Consider the following 16892-nt stretch of genomic DNA (forward strand, 5'->3'; position numbering starts at 1 on the left):
GTTTACTTTCCGTAAAGCCTTTTTCTTCCAGCATCTAAAACCTATAAAATAGGTATAGGTGAGGGTAGTGAGACATGGAGAGCAGTAACACCAGCTTCTTCAGTATTCCGGATGTGTCCACCATTTCCAGTGTGTAATCAGGAAGACAACGGATTTCAGATCTAATTCTCTGAGGCCTCCTGTCATCAGTGCCCTGATCTGGGAGACTGTACTTTGGTCATTTGATTTTTATTTACTCAGTTTCAGGCTAAGGGTATAATAAAGCACATTATGCCAGTTGTGTGTGTGGTAATGCTGGATATTTTGCCTTTTACCATGATAGTTGATTATAATGCACATTTTAAGACTTGCTTTCTAAAAAAAGGAATATTTATACTTTTATGTGTTTGATTCACACAGTATAGTTTGCTCAAGTCCTGTTATTAAGTGCATTGGTGGTTACGTCTAGAAAGCAAAAAACATGCTGAGTAGTGTTTTATCAGCACAAATCTACTATTTTCACTAACCATAACAGTCAGGTTCTTCTGACTTCTGACTGCCCCCATTGTAAAAATTAGCAGTACAGTTGGGTATTCCTGGAACCCCAAATAGCCATCTGTAAGGACCTAAAACAGTTTGATGGGACAAATAATTACCCCCCCATACACCCCCCAGAATCCAGTGTCTAATCCAAACATATCCTTCCTGAAATAATGGAGTGCCTACTCCTGATCTGAATAACTGGAAAACAACATGATTATAGTGGCGCCACCCGTGTCACCATAGTTAGGGGTTTAGAGCTTGGCCTTAAGCATGACTCTAGGTTGGGGCTTGTTGGGGAAGATCTTGCTCACGCTGCCCGAAAATACTCTTCTGATTTTCGAATGAAAAGGAGAACACATGTAGTGTTAATTAAACAAGAAAATGTAGAGGATACCAGAAGTATTTTGTCTGCAGAAAAGCAAACCAAAATGCCTTTTGCAACTTCCTTAGTTCCTGTGGCATTCTGCCAGCTCCTCATTAAGATTAGCAGGGTTGGGATGGGGAATCTCAGAACTGACCTGAAATCTTTGACAGACTCCTCCAACCATAGCCAAGCTCTGTCTCTATTTGAAAGCTGCCAAGCAGGGCTGTACCCTGTAAAGCCTTGCTACAGCTGCAAGAGAAAGCATGGAAGAGGCAAGTCAGAGGCCCACAAGGTTCATGGTCCTGTTTTGAAGAAGGTAAATATTAACTGGAAGGTTTTGTGGCTCTTGATGTGACCACAGATGTTGAAAGTCCCACTTGAGTGGGACTTGTTAGCATCCCCATGCAGAAGGGCAGTGAAGACCTTTATGGGGCTGTTGCTTTTTCCCTTGTGGGGGGAGGCTGCCTCACTACCACAGGTTACAGGCAAGAGAGGCTTGTCTGGCTTCTTCAAGGCCAGCAGAGTCCTGCCTGCCTGCCGGGGGATGCAGTAAGCCAGCCCCCCGTGCCAGCTGTGCTGGCTGTGCCCCATCCCCAGACAATAGAGCCATCCATCACCGATGCCTTCAGGAGAGAGTCTGCAGCAGCGTTGTGCAACGCTTCCTGGCCACATCGGCCTCTCTGTCACCAGCACCCTGGTTTGTGCCAGCAGAAGCCGGAATGAATCTGGCCTGTTGCGTATTTATACAGTAGGTACATGCCGGCTCCACCTGCGGGCTGAATAGTAGTTGTTGACAACCCTCCCAGGCTGCAGCTAGGTTTTTGAGAAAGGGATGTCCACTGCTGGCCACAGTTACTATGCAGTAAACCTAAGAATCTGGCTTAAACCAGCCATAGATGGGAAATCCAGAGCTAATCCACTAACATTCATCAGCATGAGCTCATTTATGCTACCCCATAAAATCAGCCAGTTCTCAGGCACTTGCACAGCAATGAAAGTTGTGCCTCTGCTTTTATGGGAAGAGTCGAGTTAGCATTTGAGGGAGAGCAGTTACCCCAGGAAGCACCGGGACACTGCTCTGCATTGTCAGAGTTTTGTGATTTATTTTTTTAACATTATACAGACAAAATAGTGGCTATTGTGTAGGCACGTGCTGCCTATTAACAGAGATCAGGAAAGGGAAATAAACCACGCATTACTGAAGAATAAGATCATGATTGTGGTCAAGAGATGGCAGAAATTTTTTTTCTCTTTGTCAAGCTGATTTGTAAACATTCTTCAAACAACTGTGCAGACAGCAGTGCCACAGCTTCTTGAAAGGAAAGCAAAGACAAGGAAAGATTCCTTCGCACAGACGTTTTAGGGTAACCTTAGACGTGTCCAAAAGTTATCTGGTCATCTCCAGTTTTCACTGCGAGCTACGCTGCACGTGTAGCCTCTTAGCAGCGCAGTGTAATCAGGCTGTAATTTATATTTTATCTCCAGTGATGATAGCTCTTAAAAATGTTTTGTGGTGTATTTGCTCTTTGATGCATGCTAAGCTCCTGTTAGCATTAATGGGAGCAGCGTGTGCCAGGGAGGGGGGGGGGGAGACACCTTCCCCCGCCTTCAAGTCAAGATTAATTGCGTTTTGCTAATGCTTGTGCTTATCACTTTGCGTGGGGTGGAAAAAGCAATGTGCAACTGAAAGTTTTCTTATTTTTTGAGTTTTTTTTCTTTCTTCCTGTTGTCTTTTTAGTCACCTTTTTGACCAGTTTTCACAGTTTGGTCCTGGAGAAAAATTGCAGGATGGGGCCACTGTTTCAGAGACTGGGTGTTTGTTCAGTGTCTTGCCATGTTTTCAGATCGCTGCCTATTTCCTGCCCTTAAGCAAGGCGATGGCCATAAAGCAAAGGGAAGCATGTGGTGAGCGTGCTCCAAAGATGTTGAAATGAATCACTTCAAGCAGCTCACATTCCAGCCTGGAAACCAAATTTGCCTTTGACTTCGGATTCCCTGTGGAACTGATTTCTGTCCTCGTAGTTCCCTCTGACTCCCCTTTTGCGTGGCTCTGAGAGTGACTTGTACCTCAGAGCTGAAAGATTTAGGACTCGGGGTTTGTCTGATCCAATATGCTGGCTCCAGTGGTGGTTGGTAGCCAATGAAGGGCGATAGGAAAAGCCTGAATATTTGGGGGATTTTTTTTACTGTGTGACTGCTTTGTCTTTGCAACTGAATAGGACCCAGGCCTGCTGGGTTACAAGTTGTTGTAGCCACCAGCTTTGCTTGGCTGGTTTGGTCTGCCTTGCATGAGCCGGCGTACATCATATCTCAAACGTGTATTATAATTACCTCTAATAATGGTGCTTACTCTTGTGAAGCAATTACTAAGCTGCATTGGAAAATGCACAGGATGTGTGGCTAGCATTTGAGCTACAAAATTAAAAGAAGCTCAGGCTGAAGTTAGATGAAAGTGAACATATTTATCCATGTCAGACTTCCTACCATTTTGCACGCTCATATTGATTTCTTTTGACACGGTCTTCTTTTATTGAGTACCATATATTTTTTTTAAATCCCTTACCGATAACAGTACCTGCTAAGGGCAATTGTAAAAGGAAACTAAAGTATATTAAACCTGCCTGGAGTCAAAATGTAATCTAACACCTGTAGTCTGCAATTTGTCATCACTTCATAGATACTTTTTCTTTTTTAATAACAGTTTTGGATTTTCCTGAGTTTTGACCTTAGGATACTGTATAATCCAAGAAAAGCAAGGAAACTAAACCACAGTCTTTAACACAGCTTTATGGTGTCAAGGTGTGAAATCACTGCTGTGAGAATGAGCCCAAAGAAAATACTTCATTTGGAGCTGTGACTAGTGCTGTACTGTTTACCTATATGAATATATTTTTGCAAGGGAGTAGTCTAACAAGCACATTTTTAAGAGGAAAGAAATGAACACAGGTGCAAATTGTAACTTCTGCTATAGTTTCTTGTACAGACATTCCTAGGAAACCTGTAAAGTGTCTTGGCACAGTGATTGCGTCTAATTAATGCTCTTACCCCTGCGAGTCCTGGACTGGGAGGTTGTCAGGGTGCAAGCCTGTTCATGGCAGCAGTTTGGTGTCTTCTCTTCTTGCACGTTTCTGTATACGAAGATAAGCTGTGAGAGACTGGGAGTAGCGAGTGTAAGGCTGGTTGTTTGAATAGATATCTCCTGCAGATTATTCCTGTAAGAAAGATCTGCTAAGAGCGACAGACAGTGCCTCCTTCTACGTATCAGATTTCTTTGCAAGATGATGGAGGTTGTCTCTTAAGTAAACTCTTAACATGGTAGATAGGCACTGCCTGGGAACTCTTAGCATTCAGAGGTGAAGTGTTGCAAATTCCAGCTTCAGGTCTCAGCAAAATGCAGCTGAACACCTTGTTGAGGCTTGTCCTCTGCCCTCCCTTGGACTTCAGCTAGTCATTGGGAAAGAGCTTTTCCAATAGGCTTGCTTACATAGAGTATGTAGTGAATCTGTTTTTGCATTGAGTCAAACTGATGGTAAATCCTGCTGACTCGTCTTGAATGGCTTGTAAGGTATGTAGTAGATGGCTGGTGTCAGATGGACCAAACGCAGGTACTGAACCTACATTTTGTAAAGTGTGGGCATTCTTTCTTGGCTTTTATTTTGGGCTCCTTAAGTAGGTTAAAAACTTGCTTTCTTTGGCATAAAAGTCCTTGGTATGATACCGTGTCATGGCTGGCTACATGAGCAACGTAAATGTGAAGGAAAGCTAAAAAGTGAGACCCCTTCCTGCTCTGGAGAAGAGAAGGCCAATCTACTCAACTCTGCTCCTGTGTGTTTGGGTTATGAGAATCAGTACTGGCCAACACACGCTGCTCGAGGTACCTGTTGGTGCGCTCTCTGTGCACACAGGAAGGCACCGTCTGTTCAACAAGGGCAGTCTCTGTTGCAAATGCAGCCTTGTCTTCTGAGAATGTAACATTTTTGGTGTTCCTCATAGTAAGGGGCACATCATCACCTCAGCAAAACCAGTTGGAAAGGAGCTCACATGACTAATCCTGTCTGCAAAGGGAAGAGCAGAACCACACTACGAAACAAAAGAGCTCAGGGCTTTCACGTAGAAATGCAGTTCCCATTTCTAATCTGCTGCAATGGCTGTTCAGGCAACGAAAGGTGGCGTTTCACGGAGCGAGTGTTGTCAGCCCAGAGCCTCACTGCAGCTGGTGCCCGAGTGCGTGTGCATACCCTGCTCAAGCATCCTGCTTGGCTCCCCTTAGCGACTCACCATTTTCACGTGTCTAGTTCTAGCTAGAAAGTGGGTGGAAATGGAAACAAACATCAGTGGGATAGTGAGTCCAGCCAAAATTAAATACAGTGCAGAGACAGACTGCAATTACATGACGTTCATCATTCAGTTTGGGTTCGCTCACCTCTCTTTTCTGTGGGAACGCGGCTGTCCCAGCCTGCCAAAGTCGGGTTTCTCCTGTGGGAGCATCGTGAGACGTGGGGAGCGGATATGTGTAAAACAGTACGGTGATCCCTTCCCCCCAATAATTCTTGGCTTTGGATTTTAGAAAGACCACAAACCCTTAGCTTATTACAAGTAATCCTGATCAGTCCCGTAATGATACATTACATTATATACTCTCCTAAACTTAATCATTCAATATCTCACTTCCTTTCCTGTAGGCATGTACTATTATATTTTACACATGGCTTCCAGCTGGTTTTCATTGTGGCCTTCAAATCATATTTCAGTACGGTGCGATTTAAGACCGGTCACTTTTATCTTTTAAAGTCAACTTCCATCGTATTTGTTTGCATGCAAGTTTTCTACCAGTGCTGGTTAATTTGTTTGAAAAGATTAGTTTGTCTGTGAGGTTAAAGTCTTACCTGAATGAACCTTCATAAAGTGGCATCTTCTGTACCCATGCTGTTCTGAAATGCTGAGAAGGCAGCCATGCCTGTAGAATTTAAAAATGAAGTCTCTTCGAGGCATGGAAAAAATAAGTCCTGTGGGCATGGAAGGAAATCTATATCTTCACGTTTAATTTGAAAGTAGATGGGGAGTCAGTGAGGAGAGAGGGAGGGGAAGGGAAGTCAGCTCCAGATGGTGGTGTCCATGGAGGAGGAGGAGGAGGCTGCCCCACCTGTGGCCAGGGAGCAGTGGTGAGGGCACAGAAGAAGGAGGCGGGGGTGGGAACAGAGGGCACGGTGCACTTAAACCAGGATGCACACCCTCCCGAGCCCAGCGCCAGCTTTCTTGGGAAAAGGAAAGCTGAGCATGGCCATCTTTTATCTTTCTCTCTGAAGCCCTCCATTCACCTGGTGTTTCACAGTAGGTCAGACCATCATTTGGGGGGTTTATCTGCACTGGAGGATGCACTGCAGCCTGTACTTCAATCGCTGAAGATCAGTGGGGTTTCCTCCTTTGCAGTATGGAAACAGGGCAGCACTGACCCAAAACCTGAAGTGTTATGGCAGAGTGTGCACAGCAGTGTGTGAAGCCAGTGGAAATTTTACCTGCAGATTTAAGAGCATAATAATGACCCCAAATCTGGAAAATTGGAACTGCCAAAAATGTGTAGTTTCCTCTATGAGGCTGTGGCGTGCAGAGTTGGACATGAAGTAAAGAAATTGCCCAAATCGACCAATGTGCTTTACAAATGTAGTTCAAAGCAAATATTTAACAAAAAGGTAATTTAGATCTTGTATTGTATCATGTTTCCCATCAAAAAGCATGCTTTTTTATATGAAATAGCCCATATTATCAGAAACGAGTACAAAACTGATCACAGTCTAAACCTGAAGGAAATTCTGCACATCGATCCATCTCTCTGTGTATGGGCAGTGTTGTGTCACTGAAATCCTTTGTTAATGCCACTGGAAATCCAGAGCAAGCCCCTACAAGTTAGTGAAATCATGAGATTTATCTGTTATAGGAGTAGCTTTAGCGTTTTGTGTTATTTAGGGAAAGAGTAACTCAAATAAAATACAATCTTTTTCCAATATTTTATACAGATAACCCCCGAGTTATGTGTTTTCTCTTCTGGAGAGGATGGGGAGGTCACTCCAGAAGAGGAAGGGTTAAGTAAAATTATTCTTTCCCTCCCGCTCTCAGCCCTCTCTTTGGTTGATTGCTTTATAGATGCTGTAGGCATCTCTTCATCTCCTTCAAATTAAACATTTTACTGCTGCTGATCCTGTATTGTTGGATTTTTTTTCATCATTATATTTGATTGGAAGTCTTGTAACATTTTTCAGGCTGGATCGTTTCTCATGCTATTTGTCAACTGAAAAGGGGGAAAAATGCCCACTTCCAACTCCAACGAGAATGAGCTGAGTAATTTGCACTCTTTCTGATGTGTTTCTATCTCTGTTATCTGCTACTTAAATTCAGCTTCTGATTAGCAATGCTACTTGAGGCTTTTCATATGACGCTGTCTGTAAATTCCCTGGCAAGTTATTGGTGGTGGTAAGTCCTTACAGTGTCAGGGGCCAGGACCAGAGGGCACAATAAAGGAGACAACGTAGGTAGGGGCTGTGTAACAAATTTATGGGGCTGGCTCCTTAGCGAGTGTCAGTGATCCTGGCTCTGCTGCTTTCAGTGCTCCCTGCTGATGTAGGTATGGATCCGACCCTCATCTGTAACCCCTCTATTTGGAAAAGTCGGTCCTTCTCTTTGAAAACAATCCATGGACAAAAAAGAAATCCTCAAAGAACAGCTGAGTGATTCCGCTCATTGGAACATTATGCTCTTTTATTACAAGAGATATAATAAAACATAAACCAGAATATCTGTCACTTCCATTTGAGTTCCTCCTTTTCCCCAGCTCCTTGGTTAGCTCCATGTCTATGACAATCTGAGTATTTATGTGCTTGGGAGGAAAATCAATCTATTGGCACTGAAAAACATTTGCAGGGCTTCTGCCCACCGGCGGCTCTTGCCAGGAGCGTGGCAAGCCCTGCCTGTCACCGGTGGTGATGCCTGCTTTTAGCTGACAGTGTGGAGCCGCCGTGAAGCTGCCTCCTTGTTTGGGTCCTTTCCGTTGCTGTCACGAGCATCGCTCTGCAGCAGCGGCAGTCGGTGGGACGTGCAGTTGTGTGCCTGCACGTGCACGCCCTCGCGCACACACCCGCTGCTCGGTGAGGCGCTGGGGACGTGGCGCTGGGCCCTGCCCCTGTGGCTGGTGCTGAGCAGCAGCCGGAGGCGTAGCCCCTCGTGGCCGGCTGAGCGGCTCCCGCTGCCGTCAGGTGCAGCAGAAGAAAGGCAATTCCCTTGACCAGGCTGCAGGTCGGGTCGTTTTCACAGCATCTCCTCCAGGTTTGGCTGTGCGGCCACACGCGTGTGGTGGGCAGCGCCTGGGGACTTTGATGTGCTTTTCAAAAACTGTGACTGGAGATCACTGATGTTATCAATTACTGTGACAGCAACGTTTGATGAAGGAAGTGAATAAAGGGCTCTTTGGCACAGAGCCTTTTTATTTATTTGCATAACAGGTTGATATTCCATAGTGGACTTCCCTCTTGCATTAACAACTCAACTACTGTAGCGTTTTACTGGGGACTCTGTATGTGTGTAAAATTCAGTGCAAGTTCTCCACACATTTCTGTTATTTATCCTTCCCCCCCCCCCCCCCCCCCCCCCCCCCCAGCTTGAGAGAGCTTTAATGTAGCATTGATTTTCTGGATGTTACAGTTTGCAGCAGGGACGTTTTCTTCTTTGGGTGAAGAGCCAGAATTCCCTCTTATTTGTGGAAGGAAATATTTATCCATATTGATTTTGTTAGCTCTGTAGCATTGAGTTCTAATAATTATTTCTCTGCATCTGAAGAAACCTCTGGGCAAATACAGCCCTCAATCCTGTAGGGGATTTTTGCCAGTAATCTCTCTTGTGTAGATTTGGTTTTAAAGAAAGCATATGGAGCTCCTCTGTATTTCTAACAATTCAGAGCAGGTATTTTTTCCTCTGGAATAAGGGCTGCACAAGGCCGTTTCTTAGTCATTTTAAGTGGCTGTTAGGAAGATTAAGAGCTACATATGCTTTCTTTAAATGTGCCGAAAAGGAGATACTGCTGGTGAAAATCTGTTACAAGACTGAAAACCATGTTTGCCCAGAGGCTTTCTCAGAATGTGGGGATATAATTATTTGAACTCAGAACTCCTCAACTAGTGAAATTAATACAGATGTCATACAGAGAAGTCTGTTCAAGAGATACATTAAAGCCAGCTCTGCGAAGCAACTGAACCGACTACGATGTCGCTCTCCATAGAAGGGAAATTAGAACAATTGTCTGGACTTTTTTTTTTTTTTCTTGTCATAAAGCAGCTGTGGTGGATTTTAATGTCAAATCATTATTCATGCTAAAGTAGCACCTGACAGTCCCACGTGTGATTAGGCCTTTGTGGTATTAGGCACCTTGTAGAAAGGGTGAGAGTCTTTAGCCTAAAAAGACAAGTGGAAGCAATGAACGGGAAGAAAAGGAGCAAGGCGGGAGGCGGGACTTGTCTGAGATGGGAGAACTGGCCAGTCATCATAACTATGAAACTGTAATACCTTTGGACTTGATTTTTATTTTGGCTATTTTATATTTCTTTTTATCACCTACATTTTGTATTTATTATTTATTTTGTGGTTTTGTATTTATTTATATTGTTTGCCTTTTCTATCGCTTCCTCCTTTCAGCCTGTAGTTACTGGTGCAGCTGTCTTACAGGTAAGAAAGGTAGTGGAAAATGGATATTAGTTAGTACTTTTCTTCACCAAAACAAAGTAGACCCTATGTAAAGACCTGTACAAGTGCCCATATCTCAAGCACGGGAGGGGGTCAGCGTATGCATGAAGCCTGTGTCTGTTTGGTCTTGTAGGTGCTGCACAGACAGCAGTCCCAGCCTGCGAAGGAGAACTCCCCACCTAGAGAAGAGGCGCCTCCTCCACCCGCTGAGGACAGTTGTGCCAAAAAGCCAAGATCCCGTACCAAGATCTCCTTGGAAGCTCTAGGTATCCTTCAAAGCTTTATCCATGACGTGGGTCTCTACCCTGATCAGGAAGCTATCCACACCCTCTCTGCTCAGCTGGATCTCCCCAAACACACCATCATCAAATTCTTCCAGAACCAGCGTTACCACGTAAAGCACCATGGGAAGCTAAAAGAGCATTTGGGAACGGTGGTTGACGTGGCAGAGTACAAGGATGAGGAGCTGCTGACGGAGTCGGAGGAGAACGACAGTGAGGAGGGCTCTGAGGAAATGTACAAAGTGGAGCCTGAGGAGGAGAACCCCGACAAAAGCAAGGCAGCTCCAGCAGACATCGACCAGAGATAATGTGAGATAGGAGCGCAGAAAGCAATACCTTGATCCGAGGATTTCCTGGTTTTTTTTTTTTTTTTTTTTCTCTTTTTACTTTTTGTTTTTTTGTTTCCGTTGCGCATGATCCATGTGCAAACCGAATAAATTCAGCATTGCCCGATCAGACATCGCCTTGACACAGACACTCGAGTGTTATACTTCCTACATTTGACTGAAGTAATCATTGTAATCACGTAGGATTATGCCTTCATTAATCTTGCACTTATGAAAGGGACATCGAGCAAGTAAATGGGAAGAAAAAGTCCAATGAAATCAATGAAGGAAAATTTACAACTTTGTGTGTATATATATATATTTACATAAAATATATATATATTAAAATTGCATGGGACGGAACTTTACAACCTGAAAGTATAGACTGTGAAATGAGTTCTTTAAAGATAAGACTTGTTTATGTATTAAAACCACTTCACAATGAGTTGCTTTGGCTTTTTGATAAACTGCCGCCTGCTCTCAGGGTGTGGTGACTATTTTTGAATTCCTATTTATTTTCTATGTTTATCCCTGATTTTTTTTTTTTATTATTATTATATGGCTTCCTATCTGGCAACTTGTTGGGTAATTTTTGAGGTATGTATTTAAAGACATAAATCAACACTGCCAAAAAAAGAAAAGAGAAAAAAAAAGAGAGAAAATGGAAAAACAAATCAGGGCACCTTAAAAAGAAAACTAGTAAGTTAAAGTACTTTAAACACAATGCACACTTAAAAGGATACAGCATGTTCCGCTCTCCAGACAGTCCTTTCCATCCTTTCCATAGTGAACAGATGAATTTTCACAGGATTCAGGATGACTAAAACTGAAATTCAGTGCATAGAAGACTTGTCCGTTAACGAGGTCTTTATAGAAAGAGAAAGATAATGTGTTGAGATTTGATGTATGGAATTCATACTATGAACCACATTTTACTGTGGATTTTATTTACCTGTTCTCTGTTTCAGATCTTAAAATTTATAAGCTTCCTTCTTGTTGTTGCTTTTTGTTTATACTGAGGTGAATCACAGACACACACACACACACAAGTGTAAAGTTACTTCGGGACACAAAATGCCACGATCCCAACAATCCTGTCCAAGTAAATTGCTGACAGACCGAGGGTTTGCGTTGCTGACTTCCCGTTTGCCCTTCTCGCCAGCCTCCCCCGTGTTTCTGTTTTAGCTGGGCTTCCTCCATGTCGCGTGTTTTGTGCCAGTGAAATGAAGTGTTTTCAGCTGCGGGTCCCCCAGGCTGCAACCCACCTCCTGCGCGCGGCATCCGAGGCGCGGGCGCTTGCCGGCCTCCCTGCTGCGGGGGGCCGCGGGCGGGCCACGCCCTTCACACCCGTCCACCTCCTTGTCGAAGGGTTTCGCAGCGGCCTAGCTAGCAGCTACGTTACATAAAGCAGAGCTAATACTGACTGACTCTTCAGTGGCATGAGCACTAAAGCTGCAATCTACTATAGCATCCTCCCCTTCTGAGGCATCATGTCGAAAGAGACACCAAGTAGCTTTTACTTTTCACTTCCGTGCAATGATTTCTGAGACAAGACCTCACCTTTGCTACTCTTGCAGCTGGATTGATTTTCAGACACCTCTTCAAACTGCAGTCATAACCGTACCACCAAGGCTTCTGGGTTTTTTCATCCTTTTTTCACATGGGCTTTTCATGTAACCTTGACAAAGACCTCATGCAATATCACTTTGAAAGTTACTTTCTCTTTACTACACCAGGCAATGTAATATAACTGTTAATACTATTTATATATTTGAAAGGTATAAAAGGTAGGAGTTAAAAACGAAAAACAAACCTCTACGTGTAGATATTTACTCAGAACAGACAATATACAGGGAGAAGACGTTGCAATACAAGCTAATTCTAGCTGCTCAGTAACCTCTGGAGTTTTTAAGGGATTTTTTTCAAAACTAGTTTGAAACATGAAAGTATCTCTGCATAAATTTCATATACCTTTGCAAAATGATGGTGGGTTGCTTATTTAATGCCCCTTTTGCTCTTCATCCTTTATTTCTGTAGTATGCTGCAGCTTTAATCAGAATTTCAGTGGTTGCTGCTTTATGTTTCTCTCAGAGCTACTCCTTCGAAACTGTCTTCTTATCCTGTAGCTGAAATCACTCCATACATTTGAAAGGAAACCGAATTTTCCCGAGCTATGTAAGGTTGTTCATCTGATGATGGCATTGGTATTTGGTATCTTTTACACTTCAACCAAAAATTTTATTAGGTATTTTTTCAATGCTGAGTCTTGCCTTTTTATTTTTAATTTCACTGCCAATTTTGCAGTGGTTCTAAGTGAATCTGTGGGCATTTTAGCCTGTGGTCTTGCCAGAACTTTGCGAATTACAATGCATATATGTCTATTTATTCAATATCCATCATATAATATCTATTTGGAGAAAGAAACTTTTCTTGTAGTGCCTCTTAACAAAGCACAATTTTCCGCCTTTTTTGTGAAATAAAAAATAAAAAAAAAAACAAATTGTGTTTTATTGCGGTATCAACAATGTGAATAAGGATTAACATATTGTAAATGTTCTTTTTTCCATGTAAATCAACTTTATCTTTGTTATCACTAAGTGATAATTAATTTTTAACTTATGTGCATTGTTAGGCTGTTAGAATTTTTTGGTTGTTGAAATAAAACGCATTCAATAAATATGACTTAATTTGTCAAGTAATTTACTGGGCCTTTTTTCTTTTCTGCTGAGTTCAAGCGGAACAAGGTCTGCAAAATGAAGGGGGACATTTTGGCATACTGCAAAAAGAGGTGTTATTGGGGCTTGAAAAGCTGCAGAAGCCCCCCAGGGTCGGCCCAGCTGACAAACCTCTGTCACCCGAGGCTGATCTGTTGCGTTACTGGCTTTGTGTGTACACGTATGCGCACACACAGAGAGTCCCCGACAGGGTCGGGGGAGGGTGTGGGTGTCGTCAGCCCATCGGAGATCATACTCAAAACACATACATAAAGACCCTCTTCCAGTCTGCCGCCTTCTTTTGCTGGTAGATATTTTCTGTTTATAATTAAAAAGCCACAAATGACTGCGTGTCAGGAAACTTTTGGAGCACACATGTCCATGGTTAATGGACATAATAAAAGGCTTTATTATATTTATAGCAGGGCATCCTACTGAGTGTCTAGAGGAATGCCGGAAGGATAGATGTATCTGAGAAATGTGTGAAATGATTTTGGGGAGAATACAGATAAATGGAAAAAATTGCTCAAAATTCTTAAGCTAACAAAGTGGTGAGTGCCTGGATTCAATTCGAGCAAACCGATCATATACTGCATGTCAGATTTGAGTCATCTAGGAATTGAGGTAGAGCAATTTTTAAAAGGTGGGGTGGTTTTTTGTTTGTTTGTTGGTTTGGGTTTTTTTGTTTGCTTTTTTTTTTTTTGCCTTTTTTTTTTCTAGTTCCAATGCAATAGTTCTTCTTTTCTTGGCTTATTCACATCCTGTATAAAATACCTATGCACTCCCTTGAGAGAAAAAAAATGAGGGGCGCTAAGACGAGGGAGGGAAATAACCATGTTTTTGGATATCCAGCCACCTGCTTGTCACTTGAGTTTCCTGTTTGTATCAGGAAAGGGCTGTAACTCAGAGCACCTGGAGCCTGGTGCTGGTGAACCACTCCTGCTCTGGGTGTCAGGCACAGTCCCCAGGCACAGGGTAGGCGGGCCGGGCTGGTGTTCCACTGGTCTCCCTGGGCGTGGGAGGTGACAGAGGGCATGAACTGGCCTTCAAAACTGCACCTGTGCCCCGGGCAGATGCTGTGCAGATGCTGATGGTGTTGGACTGGTTGTCCTTTTCTGCCTGCCAGTGGGACAAGAAACAAAAGGAGAATCAGCTGTCACTTCACTGATAGACAATTTTTACATGCACTCTGTGTGTGTATGGCTAAATGATATTTAGAGAAAGACACACTCACTCATATACACGTATTTTAATTGGAGGGAAAAATCCCATAAACTAACGGGTTCTTCCTCCAAACTTTAACAAAAAGTCATTTAATAGCTGCTATTGTAGAAATGTTTCTATCAGTGCTTCTACTTCTCTATACTTTGCATGCTGCTGCTCCTATTTGTTGTTCATGTTGTAGCCATCCAGACAGATGTATTTCCAATTTCAAACCTGTGAGTGAAAAATAAATGTTTTAAGATTAGTTTAAAATGTTTTTAATATGAACATACTGACTATTGCCTGAAGTTCATTGTTGCTTAGATATAAGGATCCGCTCAATCTCTTCCCACTTTGCAACCAATAGTTTGCTGTAGACCAAATGGATTAGAATCCTTCATTGATGAAATTTTGTTTCTATCCTGAACTTGTTAAACGTGGTGGGATAAAAGCTAGAATCATTTGACAGTAAGCAAATGGCATGTTAAAATCATAAACGAGTCATTACAAAAAATCTCCACTTACAATATAAAGTGCAATGATTAATTAAAGATGCAGTTTTAACTTATTTATAGCCATTAAAAAAACATACCAGTTTTAACACAAAATTACAGGAGCCAAGTCATCCAGGGGAGAGATGCTGGCAGCCTGAGACTTGGAGAGCAGGCAGTGTGACAAAGCCAACAAGGAACAGCACATGCAGGCCACCCTTGAAACCTTTGCAAAGGTTCGTGGAAGCAAGGATGGAAAGAGGTGGCTCTGGCACCCCTGCCAAGATCCCCTTCTTTTTGCTCACATACAGACAGTTCAGGAGCGTGAAAGCCCCATCTCTCTGCGATAGCAGGAAACCTGTGTGCTCACTCCTCGGCTGTGGTGCAGACGGCGGGGGAACTTGCCAACTGGATAGAGTGCTGCGGGTGAGTCAGCCCTACCTCAGTCAAAAAGATGATGGGAGTAAGGGAGAGACAGCAGCAGTTCAAGCGCAGATTTCTGCAGGCTTTCCCTCTCCTTCCAAAATTTTTGATTGCTGATGGCCAAATGCTGGTCTTGCTCAACTGGCGGGTATGGTTCACTGGAGCTGGCAGGGAATAAAGGTGGTGGGAGGCAAGGCAAGGCTCACGTGCAGAGCTGGTGAGCTGTGGCTGCTGTTCCCCTGACTGGTTTGGCTGCGTGAAGGCTGCCCTGCTGCTGAGCAGCTCACCTCTGCCAGGAGTCCTACACACACACCAGGCACACCACACTCCAGCTCTGCAACTGCCACCCCTGCCTGAAAGGCAGCATGTGCTCAAGGCAAGAGTCATCCCCTCCATCCTGTGTGTTTCAGGAGCTACAGCCATTTCCTCCTAAGAGGAGTGGTGTAATTTACCCTTCAGAAGGCGTCTGGTCTTGATCTCTCAGGAGCTGGAAGATCTACTGTTGCCCTCAGTAGTTTGTCTGAATGGTGGTTTCTCTCCCTGCTAAATCTGTACTATAGTCTAATGGGAATTTGTCTGGCTTTCTCCTCCTGGCTTTGGTTTTTGTTAGGCTTTTCTCTTCTGGTTGAAAGTCCCAGGTACTGAAGGACATCTTTTTGCCTCTAAAGTAGCTGTTCTGATCAGGTGAATTTTCTTGAATTGAGGCCTTAGTGTTCAGCTGAGGCTGCTTGTGGCTATTTCAAGGAAAAATCTCCTTGGCTAGTGACAGAGTTTCTCCTTGTAGTCCTTTTGAGAGTGCATCAAGATAATGACAGGAGGAGAAGCTTTTTAATAAAAAGGCTGTTTGCTGCTTGTGAACCTCGAATGTTCACAGATACTACCTGTCACTGTGTAAGTTACATATATTCTACATATATACATATATATACACATATTCTACATATATGCTACATAATTGTAGCTTTTCATCTCATTAACCATGAGAAATGACATACCTTGGCATGGGGTCAAGATCTCAAGTGAAATGTTCTCAGAAAAGAGACTTTATTTTTGTGACCAATCTTAATCAACAGTGTAATTTGCAAGAGCAGAAATGCAGGTAGTGTTCACTAGCAAATTCTTACCAGATGAGGTATGGAAGAGGCACAGGGTGTGTTAAGCGTTCCTCCCAAGACCAAGAGAACTGTAGGGCTGCTGTAAGAGCAGGAATTATGGGACCAATATGAGTAGCAAGGTACCTGGCTCAGCATAGACAGGGCTCCTGCAGCCTGAGAGATGGGTCAGGTGCCTTCAGACAAAAATCAGAGCCCTCCTGAAGTAGAACAGCTGTTTTTGCTCCATAAGGTAGCTCAGAGATCCAGACACAGGAAAGCGATTGGCAAGGGAAGATCAGAGAAGAGAATTTCTCCTTTGTCTCATGCAGTGTTTTCACTCTCAAGCAAGAATAATAGAAGGGGATTTTGTAGTTCTGGGGCAATGTTTGAATGTGCTTCATGTCTCTGGCACTGCCAGGGCCTGGTGTGCATCCCCCTCCTAGGAGTTTACCTGGCTGAGACCCCAGGTCAGCGCCTTTGCTGGCAAGAGCTGTGGTGAAGTGAGCCAGTGAGGATGAGCCAGATCTGAGCTACCAAAGTGAGACCAAGGATGAGTAGACCCTGTGGAGGACCACAGTGGGTGGCTCTGAGGACTCCATGCTGTAGGCATTGGGAGGTTTCCAGACCTGCTCCCATTACAGCACTAGACTAAATGTGCCACTGGCCAGCATCTCCTCTATGAGTGACTCTGGGTACAACTTTCAACCTACGGCTTTCTGAGATAATGGCTTCCTTCAGATGGAATGT

The 16892-nt window shown here is 43.6% G+C and overlaps 1 protein-coding gene across 4 annotated transcripts in view; it reads left to right on the plus strand.

The window, feature by feature from the left end:
• Positions 1 to 12908, plus strand: part of SATB2 (SATB homeobox 2) — a 137963-nt gene extending 125055 nt beyond the window's left edge. For all 4 annotated transcript variants that reach the window (XM_064451938.1, XM_064451937.1, XM_064451936.1 and 1 more), the window contains exon 11: positions 9747 to 12908. In XM_064451938.1, the coding sequence (XP_064308008.1) occupies positions 9747 to 10202 (456 nt within the window). In that variant the 3' untranslated portion in view covers positions 10203 to 12908. The remainder of the gene's footprint in view (positions 1 to 9746) is intronic.
• The last annotated feature ends 3984 nt before the right edge of the window (positions 12909 to 16892 follow it).

This window comes from Phalacrocorax carbo, chromosome 5 (genome assembly GCF_963921805.1).
Source record: "Phalacrocorax carbo chromosome 5, bPhaCar2.1, whole genome shotgun sequence".
Classification (NCBI taxonomy): domain Eukaryota; kingdom Metazoa; phylum Chordata; class Aves; order Suliformes; family Phalacrocoracidae; genus Phalacrocorax; species Phalacrocorax carbo.